This window comes from Lottia gigantea, assembly GCF_000327385.1.
Source record: "Lottia gigantea unplaced genomic scaffold LOTGIsca_3, whole genome shotgun sequence".
Lineage (NCBI taxonomy): Eukaryota > Metazoa > Mollusca > Gastropoda > Lottiidae > Lottia > Lottia gigantea.
The window spans coordinates 4,508,453-4,524,507 of NW_008708986.1; the positions used below are offsets into that span (position 1 = coordinate 4,508,453).

The 16,055-nt window shown below is 30.7% G+C and overlaps 4 protein-coding genes across 4 annotated transcripts; 3 read left to right on the forward strand and 1 right to left on the reverse strand.

The window, feature by feature from the left end:
* Positions 1-587: 587 nt before the first annotated feature.
* Positions 588-5,072, reverse strand: LOTGIDRAFT_182349 (hypothetical protein). Its single transcript, XM_009057314.1, has 7 exons — positions 5,056-5,072; positions 3,956-4,246; positions 3,545-3,694; positions 3,101-3,251; positions 2,789-2,923; positions 1,657-1,756; positions 588-1,055 (listed from the first exon to the last, which is right to left on the reverse strand). Exons 2-7 carry the CDS (start codon positions 4,232-4,234, stop codon positions 842-844), a joined length of 1,029 nt encoding a protein of 342 aa, XP_009055562.1. The 5' UTR covers positions 4,235-4,246; positions 5,056-5,072; the 3' UTR covers positions 588-841.
* Positions 4,858-10,099, forward strand: LOTGIDRAFT_153427 (hypothetical protein; the record flags this gene model as incomplete). Its single annotated transcript, XM_009057315.1, has 15 exons — positions 4,858-4,922; positions 5,535-5,613; positions 5,785-5,978; positions 6,261-6,262; positions 6,326-6,367; positions 6,529-6,596; positions 7,079-7,196; positions 7,397-7,399; positions 7,457-7,500; positions 7,721-7,841; positions 8,210-8,349; positions 8,510-8,652; positions 9,118-9,215; positions 9,392-9,464; positions 9,862-10,099. The coding sequence occupies 15 exons, from the start codon at positions 4,858-4,860 to the stop codon at positions 10,097-10,099; spliced, it is 1,428 nt and encodes a 475-aa protein (XP_009055563.1).
* Positions 10,100-12,804: 2,705 nt separating this feature from the next.
* Positions 12,805-13,035, forward strand: LOTGIDRAFT_100449 (hypothetical protein; the record flags this gene model as incomplete). The annotated part of the gene is made up of 1 exon (XM_009057316.1): positions 12,805-13,035. A coding segment is annotated over one exon (231 nt), but the record flags the coding sequence as incomplete, so codon positions are not given.
* Positions 13,036-13,134: 99 nt separating this feature from the next.
* LOTGIDRAFT_105064 (hypothetical protein) lies at positions 13,135-13,713 on the forward strand (the record flags this gene model as incomplete). Its single annotated transcript, XM_009057317.1, has 1 exon — positions 13,135-13,713. A coding segment is annotated over one exon (579 nt), but the record flags the coding sequence as incomplete, so codon positions are not given.
* Positions 13,714-16,055: the final 2,342 nt, after the last annotated feature.

Sequence of the window (16,055 nt, forward strand, 5' to 3'; positions counted from 1 at the left end):
AAGACTTAGGCAAATTAATACTTCAATACTTTGACTTTGCTGTTTTGTTGTTGTTTATTTTTTATTTATAGAATTAATTTTTGTATATATTATTTAACATATAGTCAATTAAATTATATTAGCATGGCGCCATGGTTATTTTCATTATCTATTTATTACCTATTATCTGGGAATGAATTTAAACATAATATTTCCAAATATATATTCATTAGTGTAAAATTTGGCTTATATAGTCTTGATTGCAATCTATGCTGCCCGGAAAGGATAATATAATGACAGACAAAGAGCAGTCTAATTTGTTTTTGAATAATATAAAGTGGACCATTTGTGTTTGTTTCCATCTTTCCTAAATATTTTTTTGGCTATGGATATCTTTGGTTGACTATATTTATGTTCATTTGCTACTATTCAGGTAATCATATTTTTTTGTCTGTATATTAATTTTGAAGATGAAAATTATACTTGCTAGGTTGTGTTAAATGTCATCTGATTTGTATGTAGTTCTGTTTTGATCATTTATATAGTACACACCATAATTATACTTTTTCTTTCTTTGCTTGTTAAAACTCAAGATAAATAAAAATATAAAAAGAGAAATGATTTGCTTTATTACAATCAAGGAATTTCACCAAATTTTAAACCTTCAATCAAATATCAGTATTTGAATCTTAAATATATTTAAATAGTCTTCAAGAGTACTAGAAATGTTCTTTCAAACATACCTCAAGCTAACTCGTTCCTTTAACAAACTTCAAGCATCCAAAGTTCTCTTAGAAAAGGAGAGTCTTGTATAAAATTCAGATGGATTTAATTCAAATTAATGCACATATCATTTATCATATCACAAATCATGATTTTCACTGGGCCACCATGATGGTACATCTGTTGTACAAACTAGTTTCTGTCCATTTTTATCAACTACAGTTAGTTCTCCCTTAGCTTCAGCTACACGCATTAATCCTAGTCCATATTGATTTACACTATTTCTAAATTTACCTACAGATTTTCCTTTCTCTGATGTTATATTCATTCCTGCCTCTATATCCACTTTATCGCTGAAAAAAAACATAAGAAATAAATCAAACCAATAATCTAACTTGTCCAAGACATTGTTGATTTAAACCAACACACAAAATTTCATAAAATTCTAACATAAACTGTTGCCTCTATCCTGTTCACAAACCACATTTTAGACAATTTAACCTTTAAGGAGCACATTCACTATCCGTTCGACCAATCATATTTTAGTTTCAGAAACAGGAACTTTTTTAGCGTACATAATCAGTAATAGTGTTCACGGCTCATTGTCGAAATTTGAGCCTTCAAATCCATATATAGAAAACACGTATATAGGAATAGACAGTGAGGTTTAGTTTGAGGTATATTTGGAGGGATTATGCAATTTTCGTGCGTTTTGGCACTTCTTGGAGACTATTAAAGCACAATAAAGACCCAAATCAATCTCAGTTCTCCTTTATAAGAAATAAAAACCACAAACTGTAAAGGGAGCTGTACAGTGAGCATTGACCCATGATATTCTAGCACACTGACTATTTATGGAAATTTTTAAGGAAACTCCTTGGCACTTGCTTTAGTGTATGATTGTACTCGAGGCTACAAACCCCAAACTTGAGATAATAAATATGTATCACCTACCTGTGAAAGACTAAAGGCATGAGACGTTTTCTTGTTACACCAGTATGATATGTACGAGCTGTTAATTCTTGTCCTATATAACAACCTTTATCAAAACTAACTGAAATAAACAAACAACCTTTATCAAAACTAACTGAAATAAACTAACAACCTTTATTAATACTAACCGAAATAAACAAACAACCTTTATCAAAACTAACTGAAATAAACTAACAACCTTTATTAATACTAACTGAAATAAACTAACAACCTTTATCAAAACTAACTGAAATAAACAAACAACCTTTAATAATACTAACTGAAATAAACTAACAACCTTTATCAAAACTAACTGAAATAAACAAACAACCTTTATCAAAACTAACTGAAATAAACAAACAACCTTTATCAAAACTAACTGAAATAAACAAACAACCTTTATCAAAACTAACTGAAATAAACTAACAACCTTTATTAATACTAACTGAAATAAACTAACAACCTTTATCAAAACTAACTGAAATAAACAAACAACCTTTATCAAAACTAACTGAAATAAACAAACAACCTTTATCAAAACTAACTGAAATAAACTAACAACCTTTATTAATACTAACTGAAATAAACTAACAACCTTTATCAAAACTAACTGAAATAAACAAACAACCTTTATCAAAACTAACTGAAATAAACCAACAACCTTTATTAATACTAACTGAAATAAACTAACAACCTTTATCAAAACTAACTGAAATAAACAAACAACCTTTATCAAAACTAACTGAAATAAACAAACAGCCTTTAATAATACTAACTGAAATAAACTAACAACCTTTATCAAAACTAACTGAAATAAACAAACAACCTTTATCAAAACTAACTGAAATAAACAAACAACCTTTATCAAAACTAACTGAAATAAACAAACAACCTTTAATAATACTAACTGAAATAAACTAACAACCTTTATCAAAACTAACTGAAATAAACAAACAACCTTTATCAAAACTAACTGAAATAAACAAACAACCTTAATAAAACTAACTGTAATATAAACTTATAATAAACAAAACTGACTGAAATAACTAACAGTTTTTAATATAACTGACTGAAATAATGTAATAAAAAAAAAAATAAATCAGTTTTAACTTACCTCCCTTTAAAAACACTAAGTTACTCTCTAATGGGAAAGAGTTACCAGGAGGTATATCAACAATTCCTTCACCAATTCCTAATCTATATCGTAATTCTCTATATTTCACTTCATCTTCTATATTAATACTGTCATCTGCAAGCATTGGTATTAGGTTAAAGAGATACATTGTACAAGATTTTCTTTTTGCAACCTCTGCAAGATTGCCCATCACATCTGGGCTTTAAATCATTGTAGGCAGCTTTATAGCTGCAAGCTAGTGGAACTAGTAACTACTGCTACAGTCACAATATGACATATAGTAGTATTTACCTGTACTATAGTCACTCGTAACCAAAACTCTGTAACCTAATTCTGGTATTCTGGGGTCAACTGTAGCTAGTCTTATATTAGTATTAGGTACAGCTGGTAGACTCTGTGAGGTATAAATGTTGAAATCTTTACTAATATCACTAATGGTAACCTGTAATTTCATATATTGAACAATTACTTGTAGATTAAAATAAGCAAGGATATGAGGTTTGTCCAGAACAATTTTGGGTTGATGCAACAATCATGGTAAATGACATATTATTGCTTTAAATGTGATTCTTCATTAAAAATGATGTTCTGTTCTCTTGAAAATAAACGTAAGTTTGGTACTTACTTGATAACTCTTTACTGCTTTAAATGAAATGAAACCGAGAGATATAAAGATTCATACCACCACCTAGTTTAGATAAGTTTTTAAACTTCAAGAGAATTGCATGGACTAACCTTTTTTCTAATTTTATATTTTTTGATAGTTTGAATCAGTTCATCTTTAATTTGACTATCACATTCTATCCAAACAGTAGATGGAAGTGTGTTTTCATCACATGTTTCACTTGGTATATAATATAACAATAGATCATATAAAACACGACCCTAGAATAAAAATAAGCTTAGATTATATTTAATTTCTAATCGGGAGTTTTCTGAGAGGTTGAAGGAATTTGATTGGTTAAAGAAGATGTCATCAGATTTGGTTAAAAGGTTATGGTCAAGACTCTGGTCATTAGACCCAAGGCCTACTCTGAAGTGGCTATAGGCTACAATAAATAAAAACTAATAAAAAAAAATGAAAGATGGGTCTAATTTCAATTAGACTGACTAAACTGAGTTTTGAAAATGACAATCAAACATTACCTGAACATTTAACATCATGGAGTATTGAGATAATTTTTTATCATTTAACAATGTAACATCACTAGTTATTAAACCTTGTAGTAGATCTGTTGTATCTCGCCCTTTGAGTTCAACCAAACTCCTTGATTTTAACGAGCACATATTCAATTTAACTTGTGCTGTGCCACTGAATTGCCTTGATATATTGAAGAAATTTTTTTTACAAGTGCATTTTGAAGGGTGGTATAATTGCTTCGCCTTTAAAATGCTGGCTAACATTTGTCTGCTAACTTGAATCATAGTGACAAAATTCTGAAATGGAAATTAGAATATTTTAAACAAAATAATGAGAGGTTTTTGTTAGATAGGTCAATTTCACAAACGCTTGATGTCCCGGCTTAAAATATAGATAAATATTACACCTCTGATATCAGTCGTAGGCATGCTTCAAACCATCAAGTGGTGCACAAGGCCCATCAGGCCTATCACCATTAGGCTAGGCCTATGTAACAAAACAGTCAACAACTTTAATGAGATAAACTATAACATTCAATTAAAGTGATCATACCCTACACAGAGAAATAGCCTCATCTAGCTTGCACTGATGTAAGTGGTATTTCACAATTAAATGGAAGGCTTTGGGTTTTTCTTTGAATTTCATAATAATAAGCCTATTTCGAATGTGGAATGATTGAATATTTCACTAACTTCATGTTGAAAATTAAGATTTTGTTTGCATTATTGGAAATGAAAAGATTGATAAGAAATCAAATGGAATCAACATGTTCACAGAGTCATCAAATAAGTGTCTGAACCAATATTGTGCTATTGTATAACCTTCAGTAATTATTGCATCAGAAAAACAGCAGACGAAATTTCATCAACATCATTTTACGAAAGTAGAACAGCTGAAAACTTCAAAGATGGCTGCCTTCTATGTCGTGGCTGCTACAATTTCATGTTTCAAGTTACTTTTTCTTCCAGCCTAGTAAGCAACATTATTTATCTTAAGTACAGGGCTAATTTTTAATAAGACCTTCCATTTGCACTAAAGTTGAAAGCGTTTCAATGCGTAGCTTTTCATTAAACAGGCTTTGAAGTTCAGAAAAACCATTGTTTACATCTTTTTCCTTGAGTTACCTCCCCTTAAAAAGTTCAATTCTCAATTGAGAATGAATGAATGGTGGATTTAATTTCAATAAGATTTAACTGTAGATTTACCTATTGTGTATTACATTATAATTAAGACTCTACTTACTAGGTTCTATTTTAATTCAAACTATGCTCTTAATGGATTTCCTACATTTTGACCTCGGTAACAAACTAACAACAGAATAGCCAAGGTGCATTGCACAGGGCCATAACTTTTTTAAAAGTAGGCTACCAAGAATGTTATATTGCCCTGCCCTGGCATTGGTATATTTGTATGTGGAAATTAGAAGATTAAGAAGAAATTCATAGAATGGACTAATGAATTTCAGTGGAGGTAACAGAAATGCATTTTCTGATCAATATAAGTCGTTTTCACAAGACTTGTTTTGCCGACTATTGATTGCTGTGATTGTCATTTTACTAAAACATCTCCTAAATCATTTTTAAGTCGATCGACAGATTTTGAAGTTCATAGAAACTGGCTAGCCATAACTCATAGTTTACCTGTTAATAAATGGTACACTGAGGTGAGTAAAACTTTGTTTTCTAGTATAATCCAGAAAATACTTAACTCACACATATTTCTGATAGCCTGACCATTTTTTATTTTTTTATTTAACCTCTTGTCATTTTATAGAAAATCATACATGAACTCTTATTTGCTTGACTTTTGATTTTCAATATAATTTCACTTTCAGGCCACATCAGAATGGACATTAGATTACCCTCCATTTTTTGCCTGGTTTGAATATGGTTTGTCTCAAATTGCTCAGTATTTTGATGAAGAGATGTTGAAAGTTGAAAATCTAAATTATTCCAGTGAAGCTACCATTTTATTTCAACGAATGTCTGTGATTTTCACTGATTTTATTTTCATTTATGCTGTCAAAAAGTAAGACTCGCTACATTTAGAATATCAATCCCACTGCATAAAAGAAAAATCGAGCAACAATACATTTAGTGTCTTACTCATAATTTGTTAATACATTTCCTATACCAAAATGAGTAGAAATAGTTAGTTGTTTGTAATAGGTAATCTTTATTTTCTTGCAGGCAACAGTATCAAAATCTTCGTTCATGATAAAATTTGCTTTGTTTACTTTATATTAATTTTGTTTATAGTTATGTCTTGATATGATTGTTTTAGATTTTGTGATGTATATATTAGTAAAAGTGGTAAAAAGAAAGGAAGTCAACCCAGTTCAAATGATGTCTACAAAAATCCTTATTTGATTATAGCTATATTATTGATAGGAAATATAGGTCTACTCATTGTTGACCGTATCCTTTTGATTTCTTTTGATTCTTAACATTTTTAAAATTGACATCACCATTAAATTTTTGAACATGTATGCTTTTCTATCATTATAACAGCTGGTTTATTTTGTGAAACAGGCTCCTGGTTTCAAAATTTCTGATTTAATTTCCTCAACTACAGACAGACATTCATTTTCAATACAATGGATTTTTGATGGGAATATTTTTATTGTCTATAGTTAAAATGTATGAGGTATGTACCACTAACATAATATCATGGACGTGCTGCATTACTTGGACTGAATTTCAAGGTTTAAGACATTATTCAAGATTCCAAAGTCCATTTCTCAGTTAGAATTTAGACTAGATTTTCCTCATCAATTAAACTGTGATAGCATGTTATTATTGATATTATTTCGGTTCCTATTTGTAGTGTGTGTTGAGCAGGTGCGGTGCAGCCAGGGTAGGCTTACTCTTCTAGAGACCTGATACCACTTTTCATTATTATTTCTTACTCAGTTATGATTGATATACTTCCTCATTTGAAAAGTTCATTAATTGCCAGCAATTTTTCGTCGAAATGTTGTTTTGGATTTCAGGTTTTGTTTTGTGGTTCGGATCGTTGGTACTAGGTTTATTTATGAATAAGTCTAATTAAGTACTATTTTAACTTCAAACATGAAGGATGTGAACGTTTCTGAACATAGTGAACAATTTTAATATATATCATTTCAGAACAAATATCTACAGTCAGCCCTGTTGTTTTGTGTATTGTTGAATTTAAAACACATATATTTATATGTATCTCCAGTATATTTTATATATTTATTGACATCATACTGTTATAATCCAGGTAATAGATAATCAAATATTTTTACTGTTGAAACAGAACTCAATACATTAATTGTAGAGTGATAAAGAAATATTGATAATTACAAGAGAACCTGAAACATGTTGTTTCTCAGAGTTTAATTTTGAATGAATTCTAGTTTCTTTCTGAATGATTTTTTTTTTTTTAACTCATGAAATTGATTATTTTTTATGTTTTTACAGGTGGTAAAATGGTGATTTTTCGTTTTTCTGTTTTAAAAATATTTTATCTTGGTGTTATAGTGATATCAGTGTTCAGTTTATCATTTGCACCATTCATATATATGGTATGCAACTTTCTTTAGTCATAAATCAAAATGAAATAAAATATATTTTTGTTTCATTTAACCATGAATTAAAATGACTTAAATTATTTCTAAGCAGTGCCACATTATTACGCAGTTTGAAAACCAAATTGAGCATATCATACTAGAGTTTTACAGTGATTTACATAAATGTTTATGAATAACATATCGATATATAGAGTGGAAGATTTATTTATTTCAGGGCCAGTTATCTCAAGTTTTATCTAGATTATTTCCCTTTAAGAGAGGTTTATGTCATGCTTACTGGGCACCAAATTTCTGGGCATTATATAATATAGCTGATAAAGCATTATTCATCATAGGTAAGTGTTAATTGGTAGATAATATCTATATTAGCCATATGTATCACTTTTCAGAATATAATCTATATATCATGAATTACTTCTGTGAAACCAGCAGATTTAGTTTGGTAAGAAATAGCCTATGATGTACCAAGATTTTCCAAAATTGAATTGTGGTAAAAGGTAAAACTCATGAAGTCCTTATTCTTGTTCTTATCAATTGTTTTTTTTTACTTTCTTTTAATGCTTAATTTCAGACTTGACAAAATTTGATTTTGTGAAAAGAAATCCCCAAACTATCTCCTTAAAGCCAATATATTTTATAGCTTTTTCAGACACAATATCTCTGATATTATGCTGACATTTTATTTAGTTATTTATAATTTCAGGTAGTAAATTAAAACTCTTACCACCAACATTATCAGACTCAGGTTTCATGACTGGTGGATTAGTACAGGAATTTAGTCATACAGTTCTACCCTCTATAAAACCTTTCTATACTGTTATACTGACATTGATAGCTATGTTGGTGAGTAATTTTAAACCTACTGCAGACAACAGTAATATCATTTAAAGGAGTCATGTCTCTTTACAGCTTCAATATAATATCAACATCTACCAATACTGGTGAGAAATCATTTTTCTTGTAGTTTATTCATTAATGTAATGTCTGTGCTTTTTTCTTTCAGCCTGCTTTGTTCAATTTATTTCTGAACCGTAAAAAAGGATCTGTTGGTTTTGTGAGATGTTTAATATTATGTGCTTATGCATCATTCTTATTTGGATGGCATGTTCATGAAAAGGCCATTTTAATCATCATTATACCAATGATGTAAGTAAAAGTAATACAGTGTACTCTGTGATATCCAACATCTGAGTATTCTGACATTCTGCACAATCAGACAATATTTACCGGTCCGAATTTGTTAAGGCTAGTTAAAAAAAAATCTGAGTATTCCAACATTCTGTGTATTCCGAATTACAACAGAATCAGTGGCCCCGTTACCCAAAAAAATCTGTATAATCCCACATCTACTCATCTCAATTACTTTTTGCCAGTTGTATTGTGTAGTTTTCACAAGGAAACAAATTGAGACCAACTGACTTAGTTGTGAGTGATTCTGCTATAATTTGGGAAAACCATTCACTAATTTTTTTAAGTACTAACTGTTGCATTTAATTTCAGTTTTTTAATGGAATTACAAAATATTTTCTTCTTAAATGGTCTATTTTACTTGGTACAATATAAATAGTTTTTAACTTCCATTTTAAAGGCTTTATTTCTTATAATTTTCAGATTATTAGTGTTTGAAAGTAAAGAAGATGGTAGAATTTATTTAATTTTATCAACAATAGGATATTATTCCTTATTTCCATTATTATTTACACAATTTGGTAAGTTGCCTGAAAATTAGATTTTCTTCAGGTCTGTTGCATTTAGCAATCAACAAATTGGAAGCTATCCTAACCCAAGATATATGAGATATATGTTGGTACTCTGTTGATTGAAATGAAAAAAACAATCCTTCATACCAATTGCTTTCTGACACAATGTGTTTTTTTTTTTTCAGAAACGCCAATAAAAGTATTGTTTTTGTTATTGCATTGTTTTTATTCATTTTATACCCTGTCTAATATTCACAAGTAAGTCTTTAACATTTAATCATGTCTGTTTATTTTTGTCAGAATTTATTAAAAGTTCTAATCTTCCAGAATAGATCAAACCTTTGAGGGACTTATTTCTAACTCATCTCAACTATATACAAGAATACTAAGTTTTAAAGGAATCTTAAGAAAAGATCATTTTCTTTCCATCCACATGTTATTTAGCTACATCATTGATCAAGCATCCAAATGATTTGATATAATATGATATATAGTTACTAATAAAACTTAAGACTTTTCCGAGATTGGAAAAATGCAATTTTAAGAAAAGAAACCCCAATAATGGCATCGCATAAACTAGAACCTATTACTAGGACTTGTACATTATATGTTAATAAATTAATTATATATTCCAAGATTTTTTCTTCTTTTTCAGATCTTCTGAAAGATTATTACCTATTGTGTCTTGGTTGGAATCAGTATATTTGTTAGGAATAGTGCCTTTGGAATTTTACAATTCTGTTATCCATTCTTTGTTAAAATTGGATGAAAAATTTCCCTTTATTCCTCTGTTATTGACCTCCATATATTGTTCTCTTGGAGTTGTTTATACTTGGTTACGATTTTATTTTTCATTTTTACAGTCCCAAAGCCCAAAACACAAAACTAGCTAGCATTATAATAAATAGATAAATTTACATACTTTGTTTTTTATATCGTCAATTGCTTGTACCCTTTCAAGCTCACAGCATCTTCACCCTGGCGAATTCTTGATTATTATGAATTTTGTTTTAAAAAATGGTTCTACCAGGTGTACAGGTTTCGAACATTTGAATACTAGTTTCCTCTGGCTGGGGGCAGTTTGTCATCTTCAGATCAAAACGGTCACAAGCTGTTGAAATGAATTGTAGCAGAGCGATATGTTAAGTGGTTGAGAGCTCATCAGATTCACATAAAGCAAAAATTATTCTCACAACTGAAATGTACCAGTGTGCCAAACACAGTTCTGATTCCTAGTTGCACACAATATATTGTATGCTTGTAACAGAGAGGTGATCCATAATGCACATGGACATAATGTAGAAAATCAAGAAAGATTTGCGCTCAATTAGCATATAAATGGCAAGAACTAAGTGTTTTTTTCTTGTTCATTTGTTGAATCTATATATAATTTCAATTGATTATTAAAATTTTGAAATGAGACTATTCGGATAATGTGGTTTCAGAAACTTAAGGATTGAAAGTAGAATTTGTATACCACCCTAGGCGATGATACACGAGCTGTTGACATTTGGATTTCTTTAATTCACATTCAATCCGTAATATTTTTTTGTGTCTGTATGGAAGGACAAGATAGAGAATATATGGTCGAATAAAATTTCTGGTAAATCCTGAAAATATATCAAATTCTGTTATGTAAGTTTTTTCAAGACTCATCTTGCAAACCATGACAAAAGTATTACTCTGAGCAGGGGGATTGTAAAGAGAATCTGAACAATATTGTAGGTCGATAAAATGCAATATGGAGAACAATCGATGACAATGTCAATGTGACCAGGTATAACGATGCTATACTGCCATTATTGTCTTGTTGGCCTAGCCAATAATAGGGGCCTAAAGCCATCTTAAAATACTTGAGTAGAATTGAAAGGATTTGACCTGGAATTAATGACCACCAGAAATGACTGCAGAGTCAGAATTGTGCTTAAAAGTAGGATGCAAAAGTTTTTCTCAGCAGATAAACATTGTTTTTTTCTTTTTTTTCTTTTCAGTCACATTATACAGAAATAAAATGAATGTGTTAACAAATGGATTGAAATGTTTCATAGAATCACATGATGACAATGCTTCTATTGACTCACAGACATTCTACACTGTAGAATTATCAGCAAAAATTAAAATACCACATAGTCTCAAATATAAAGTAAAGAATGGATTGAAAATATGGCAAAAGCATATTGAAATATTGGATATCAGAATTGAAGAAATTGTGAACCTCACGTTAGGTAATGGTCCATTAGAAGATGTACCACATAAGATCATAACTGTGAAACCCCAAAACCACAGAAAAAAATCAACATTTTCACCCAACTCGTTCTTGTCAACGGATCAATTTGGCATTTATATTGACATTCCTGAAATTCAGAGTGATTCACAAGATGTCAGTGCTACTTATGATAATGAAAACTCTTCCAACAGTGACAAGGAGGTTCTCAAATCTTATGATTTTAATGAAGAGCGAATGACACAGGTTGATGATAATTATGAGTATGATGATTTTATACCAAATGATGACAGTGATGATTCATGGAGTCCACTTAATGAACACAGACCGAAAAAATCTCATCCTGTCAGACAGGCAACCAGAACTCAACGACTGTCATCAAGAATTAGAACTAAAAGTGGAATCAATAAAGAAGCTGATGAGGAGGCAGATGATGAAATTCCATGTGATACCAAATCTGACAAACACAAGAATGGACTTAAAGTACCTTCCAATACCCAAAAAAATTCTTCAAATTTGCAAAATTCAGGAGGACATGATGCATGGCTTAAAACTAAACATAGAAGAGTTTCCAAACCAAAAACTGTTACTAGGACTAAAGGGGATGAGTCTTCTATTGACACTGAAGAAGATACAACCTGGATGAAAACTAAAGGAAGAACTAAATCTTCTGTACGGAAAGTGAAATCTTCCACTGGGAAGGTAGCACGACAAAAACGTAGAGCTTCTGATGTTAGAGTGAAACATGTTCTGACTTGTAAAAATTGTGGGGAAACATTTGATAAAATTAGGAATTATAATTTCCATTTGGACACTCATGAAACGAAGCCAGAAATAAAAAATATTCCGGACCAGAATAATAGCTCATCTGTTCCAACTGAATCTGTGCCTGATATACACATGATTGTTACATCAACCCCTGAGGTGATGAGAGAAGAATTAAAAGAAATTCAGTTGCTTGAAGTCCAAGAATCCAGCAGGCTCTCTGAAATTCAACAGGAGACTAGAATTGCTTCAGTAACAGAAAACACAAACCAGAAATCCTTAGTTCTTTCATTTGTGAAAAATGTTTCTTCTACAGAACACCCTTTTCAAAAAACTATGATAAAATTTGAAGATTCCCCACAAGATTTGGTTGATTCTGTTGCCAGTGTCAATACCAATGACATAGAGACAATGGAACTAGATAACAGTAATGAAGAAGAAATCAGGGCAAATGAAACTTTGCTTGATGAAAAGGAAGATGCAGTTGCAGATGAATCCAAGGAACAAGCATTATCTAACAAAGATTTTCCGAAGAGAAAGAAAAACTATGATATACTGACTTGTGAGCATTGTGGAAAATTTTTTAGTCGCATTGTCGTGTATACTAACCATATTCTTACTCATAGTACAGAGCGACCATTTCAGTGCAATACTTGTAACAAAGCCTTCAAAAACAAACCAACGTTAACTTCTCACCAGCTTATAACTCATAGCAGCCAAATATTTCAATGTGATATTTGCAGCAAATGTTTCACATTGAAAGGCACCTTGAAAAGTCATGTTGCAACAGTTCATAATGGTGAACGTAATGAAATATGTCATATTTGTGGAAAAAGTTTCAGTAGGAAAGAACATTTAAGAAAACACATTTCTCTACATTCAGACTTCAAACCCTTTAAATGTGATGCTTGTGATCGGCATTTTCAGACTGAAGTACTTTTAAAAACTCACAAAAAACATCATTTTTTGGAAGCAAAACACATTTGTGATATTTGTGGAAGAGCTTTCAAAACACCATCTAATTTGAAATCACATCAGTTATCTCATTCAGGGGTACGGAATTTCTCATGTTCAATTTGCAATATGGCCTTCATTCACAAAGCATCTTTGAAAAAACACCTGCGTACACATGACTCTAATCGAAAAGTAGTACAGTGTAACTTGTGTAGTAAAATTTTCAAAAATCGAACCAACTTAAATCGACACAATATTACAGCACATAGTGACTTGAAACCTTTTCAGTGTGAATTTTGCTCTAAAACTTTTAAACTAAAATCTCTTCTAGATCAACATGCAAATCTGCATAAATTGGAGAAAAACTATTCTTGTAAATATTGTGATAAAAAATTTGCTTTCAACAGTAGCCTGTATTCTCATGTCAAGTGTCATCATAAAGAAAAGTTAAATGTAAGTGACCTTGAAACAGGGGTTAAATGCTACTTATGTGGAAACTTTTTTGAATCTAATTTTGCCTTAGCTTCTCATGTTAGAACTCACAATAATAATGTAGCTATTTAAAGAATAAATCTTTTTAAGCTGACAGAACTAATTCCATATCAATTTTGTTTCAGAGGCCAAGACTTTTCAGTTTTTTGTCAGTTAATGACATTATTTTTTATCTCAAGATAACTTTTGTGTAATAAGTTGTTTTTACATCGTCGAATAGACCTACTACTTATGTCAAATGCCCTAAGTAAGGCTACAATTTTATTGGTGGAACATAATATTCCATAGTTAAAATGGAATAGATCTAACATTGAAAGAATACTCATTCAAACTACATAAAACGCCCTTCGAATGGATTTGAAGGGGAAAAGTGTTGTGCACCCCATCCTTATAATACAATAGTATGAGTAGACTCATGTTTTTCATTTTGTTTTTAAGAAAACGTTGTTGGCTACTCTTTGGGTAGGTCGAAGGTCCAGTTGTTTGGCATTAATATAGTGTTTGAAAATCATCCCTATTTAAAGTGATACTTACTACATAAAATTTAAGAATTTTAAACTTGGTCAATAATAGCTAGTAGATATACCTGGTGTCATTAATAACATAACAGGATCCTTATATAATCCGATAAATCCAAAAAAACTTAGTTATTATCCATAAATATGCAATTAACTATTGAAAAACGCTTAATATCAAGATTAATGGTTTTTCAATAATTACTTAGTTTTATGAATTTTCTCAATTTTACAGGAATTCTGTTGTAACATTATAATACCAGGTATACTAACTGATGAGTATATACTCATATTGACCATTTCGAGAACTTAAATTGTATGTTCATTCTAAGACGTAGTATCACTTTAACTATTGTCCATACACATCTATTCTGCTTTTGTGAATGGCTAGAATATTTCGGACTAAAGTTCAAGTTCAAGGTCCAAATGGGCGTGGTTAATTTGGCTCAATGTTTACGTTTTTTAGTGCTGAAGTGAAAAGAGGTAAATATTTCTTCATCATTCAAGTTTATCCTTTATCAATTGTTGAAATTTCATTTTTATATCTTTATTACAAGTGAATATCAACACAAATTTTGTTTGGAGCGAAATTTTGATAGCATAAAATTATCTCATTTGTCTAATCGGACAGTGGCCAAATGGCCCATGGCGATGTTGTGCAATATGAGATCAAGAAATTAGTCAAATCGTACATATAAAAGATTCATCGTTAAATTGTAGGAAACGTGTTTTTGTTTTCTTTTAGCTGGTTTGAAACATGTAACTTTACTAACACCAGAGTGGAAATTAAAAGTAGTATGTGAAACTGCAGTTGCAAACTGGCATCAAGTGCTTTGGAAAGATAATCTATGGTAGCAGTATGTTCAAGAAGAATAGAAATAAGAACCAGCAGAGTGGAAGCAGAGAGTCTGTTGACAGCTCTGGTGTCTCAAGTAGTGAAAATCTTGCTGTAGGAAAAGATGTGAAAGACAGTGATGGCAAGATTCTACACTTAGAAATTCGATTTAAAGTGTCATTCTTGGGAAAAATTAACGAACTTAGCGTAATTCATTCAAAAAAACGTGATACTGAGGCTCAGTTGATTGACAAAATAGAGGAAGCTCAAATTAAAGGGGCAATACCACTTTCATCAAAGGAAGCTATTGAAGTGAATATTCATATAAATAGACACGGAATCAAAGTCATTGACTTAAATGGACAAGATGTGCTCCAACGCCATCCACTTCATACCATTTGTCAAATGATAACTTACATTGATGGAATTGGAAAACAGAATTTTGCGTTAAAAACTGGTCAAGTTGGAAAAAATGAGTTTCAATGTTACATATTTCAGTGTCATTCTGAAGACCAAGCTCAGTCTATCTGTTTATGTGTTAAAAAAATATTTGATGCTATTGCTAAAATTTGACAATAACATGATTTTGCATTTCATCTAAGATTATTTCATCTCAGACCAAAATTACTATGAACTATATGGTGCTTTTTTATATTTATTTATTATAAATTTAATGGAAATTAAAACTCTTCAATCATCAAAGTTTTTTAATTCATACAAAATATCCTTAAATTTGTTTTGCCTTCATGCATCTGTGGATCACACAGAACTTGTGTGTACACGCTTCATTTGAATTAATAATGTGTCCAATTCAGGGCCATTGATTTGGCTCTATTTGCCAGACATGACCAGCTGAACATTTTTCAAGGGGATTCAAAAAGACATTCAAGTCATCAAAATTTTTCAAGGGGAGGGTCAAAAATTTCCTCTTAGCCACTCACCTGCTAAGCACACTTAAGGCTCTTAGATTAGAACAGCATGTATTCATCAATCAATTGTTATGATGTAGCCATAGTAATTTTCACTGTGTAAGTATAAACCTTAATATAAGTAGGTAAATATTT

Coding starts and splice junctions, on each gene's coding strand:
- LOTGIDRAFT_182349 (XM_009057314.1), bottom strand. CDS start 4,234: ATGATTCAAGTTAGCAGACAAATGTTAGCCAGCATTTTAAAGGCGAAG. Junction 3,695..3,955: donor CCATGATGTTAAATGTTCAG/GTAATGTTTGAT, acceptor TTTTTATTCTAG/GGTCGTGTTTTATATGATCT. Junction 2,924..3,100: donor TACGAGTGACTATAGTACAG/GTAAATACTACT, acceptor CAATGCTTGCAG/ATGACAGTATTAATATAGAA.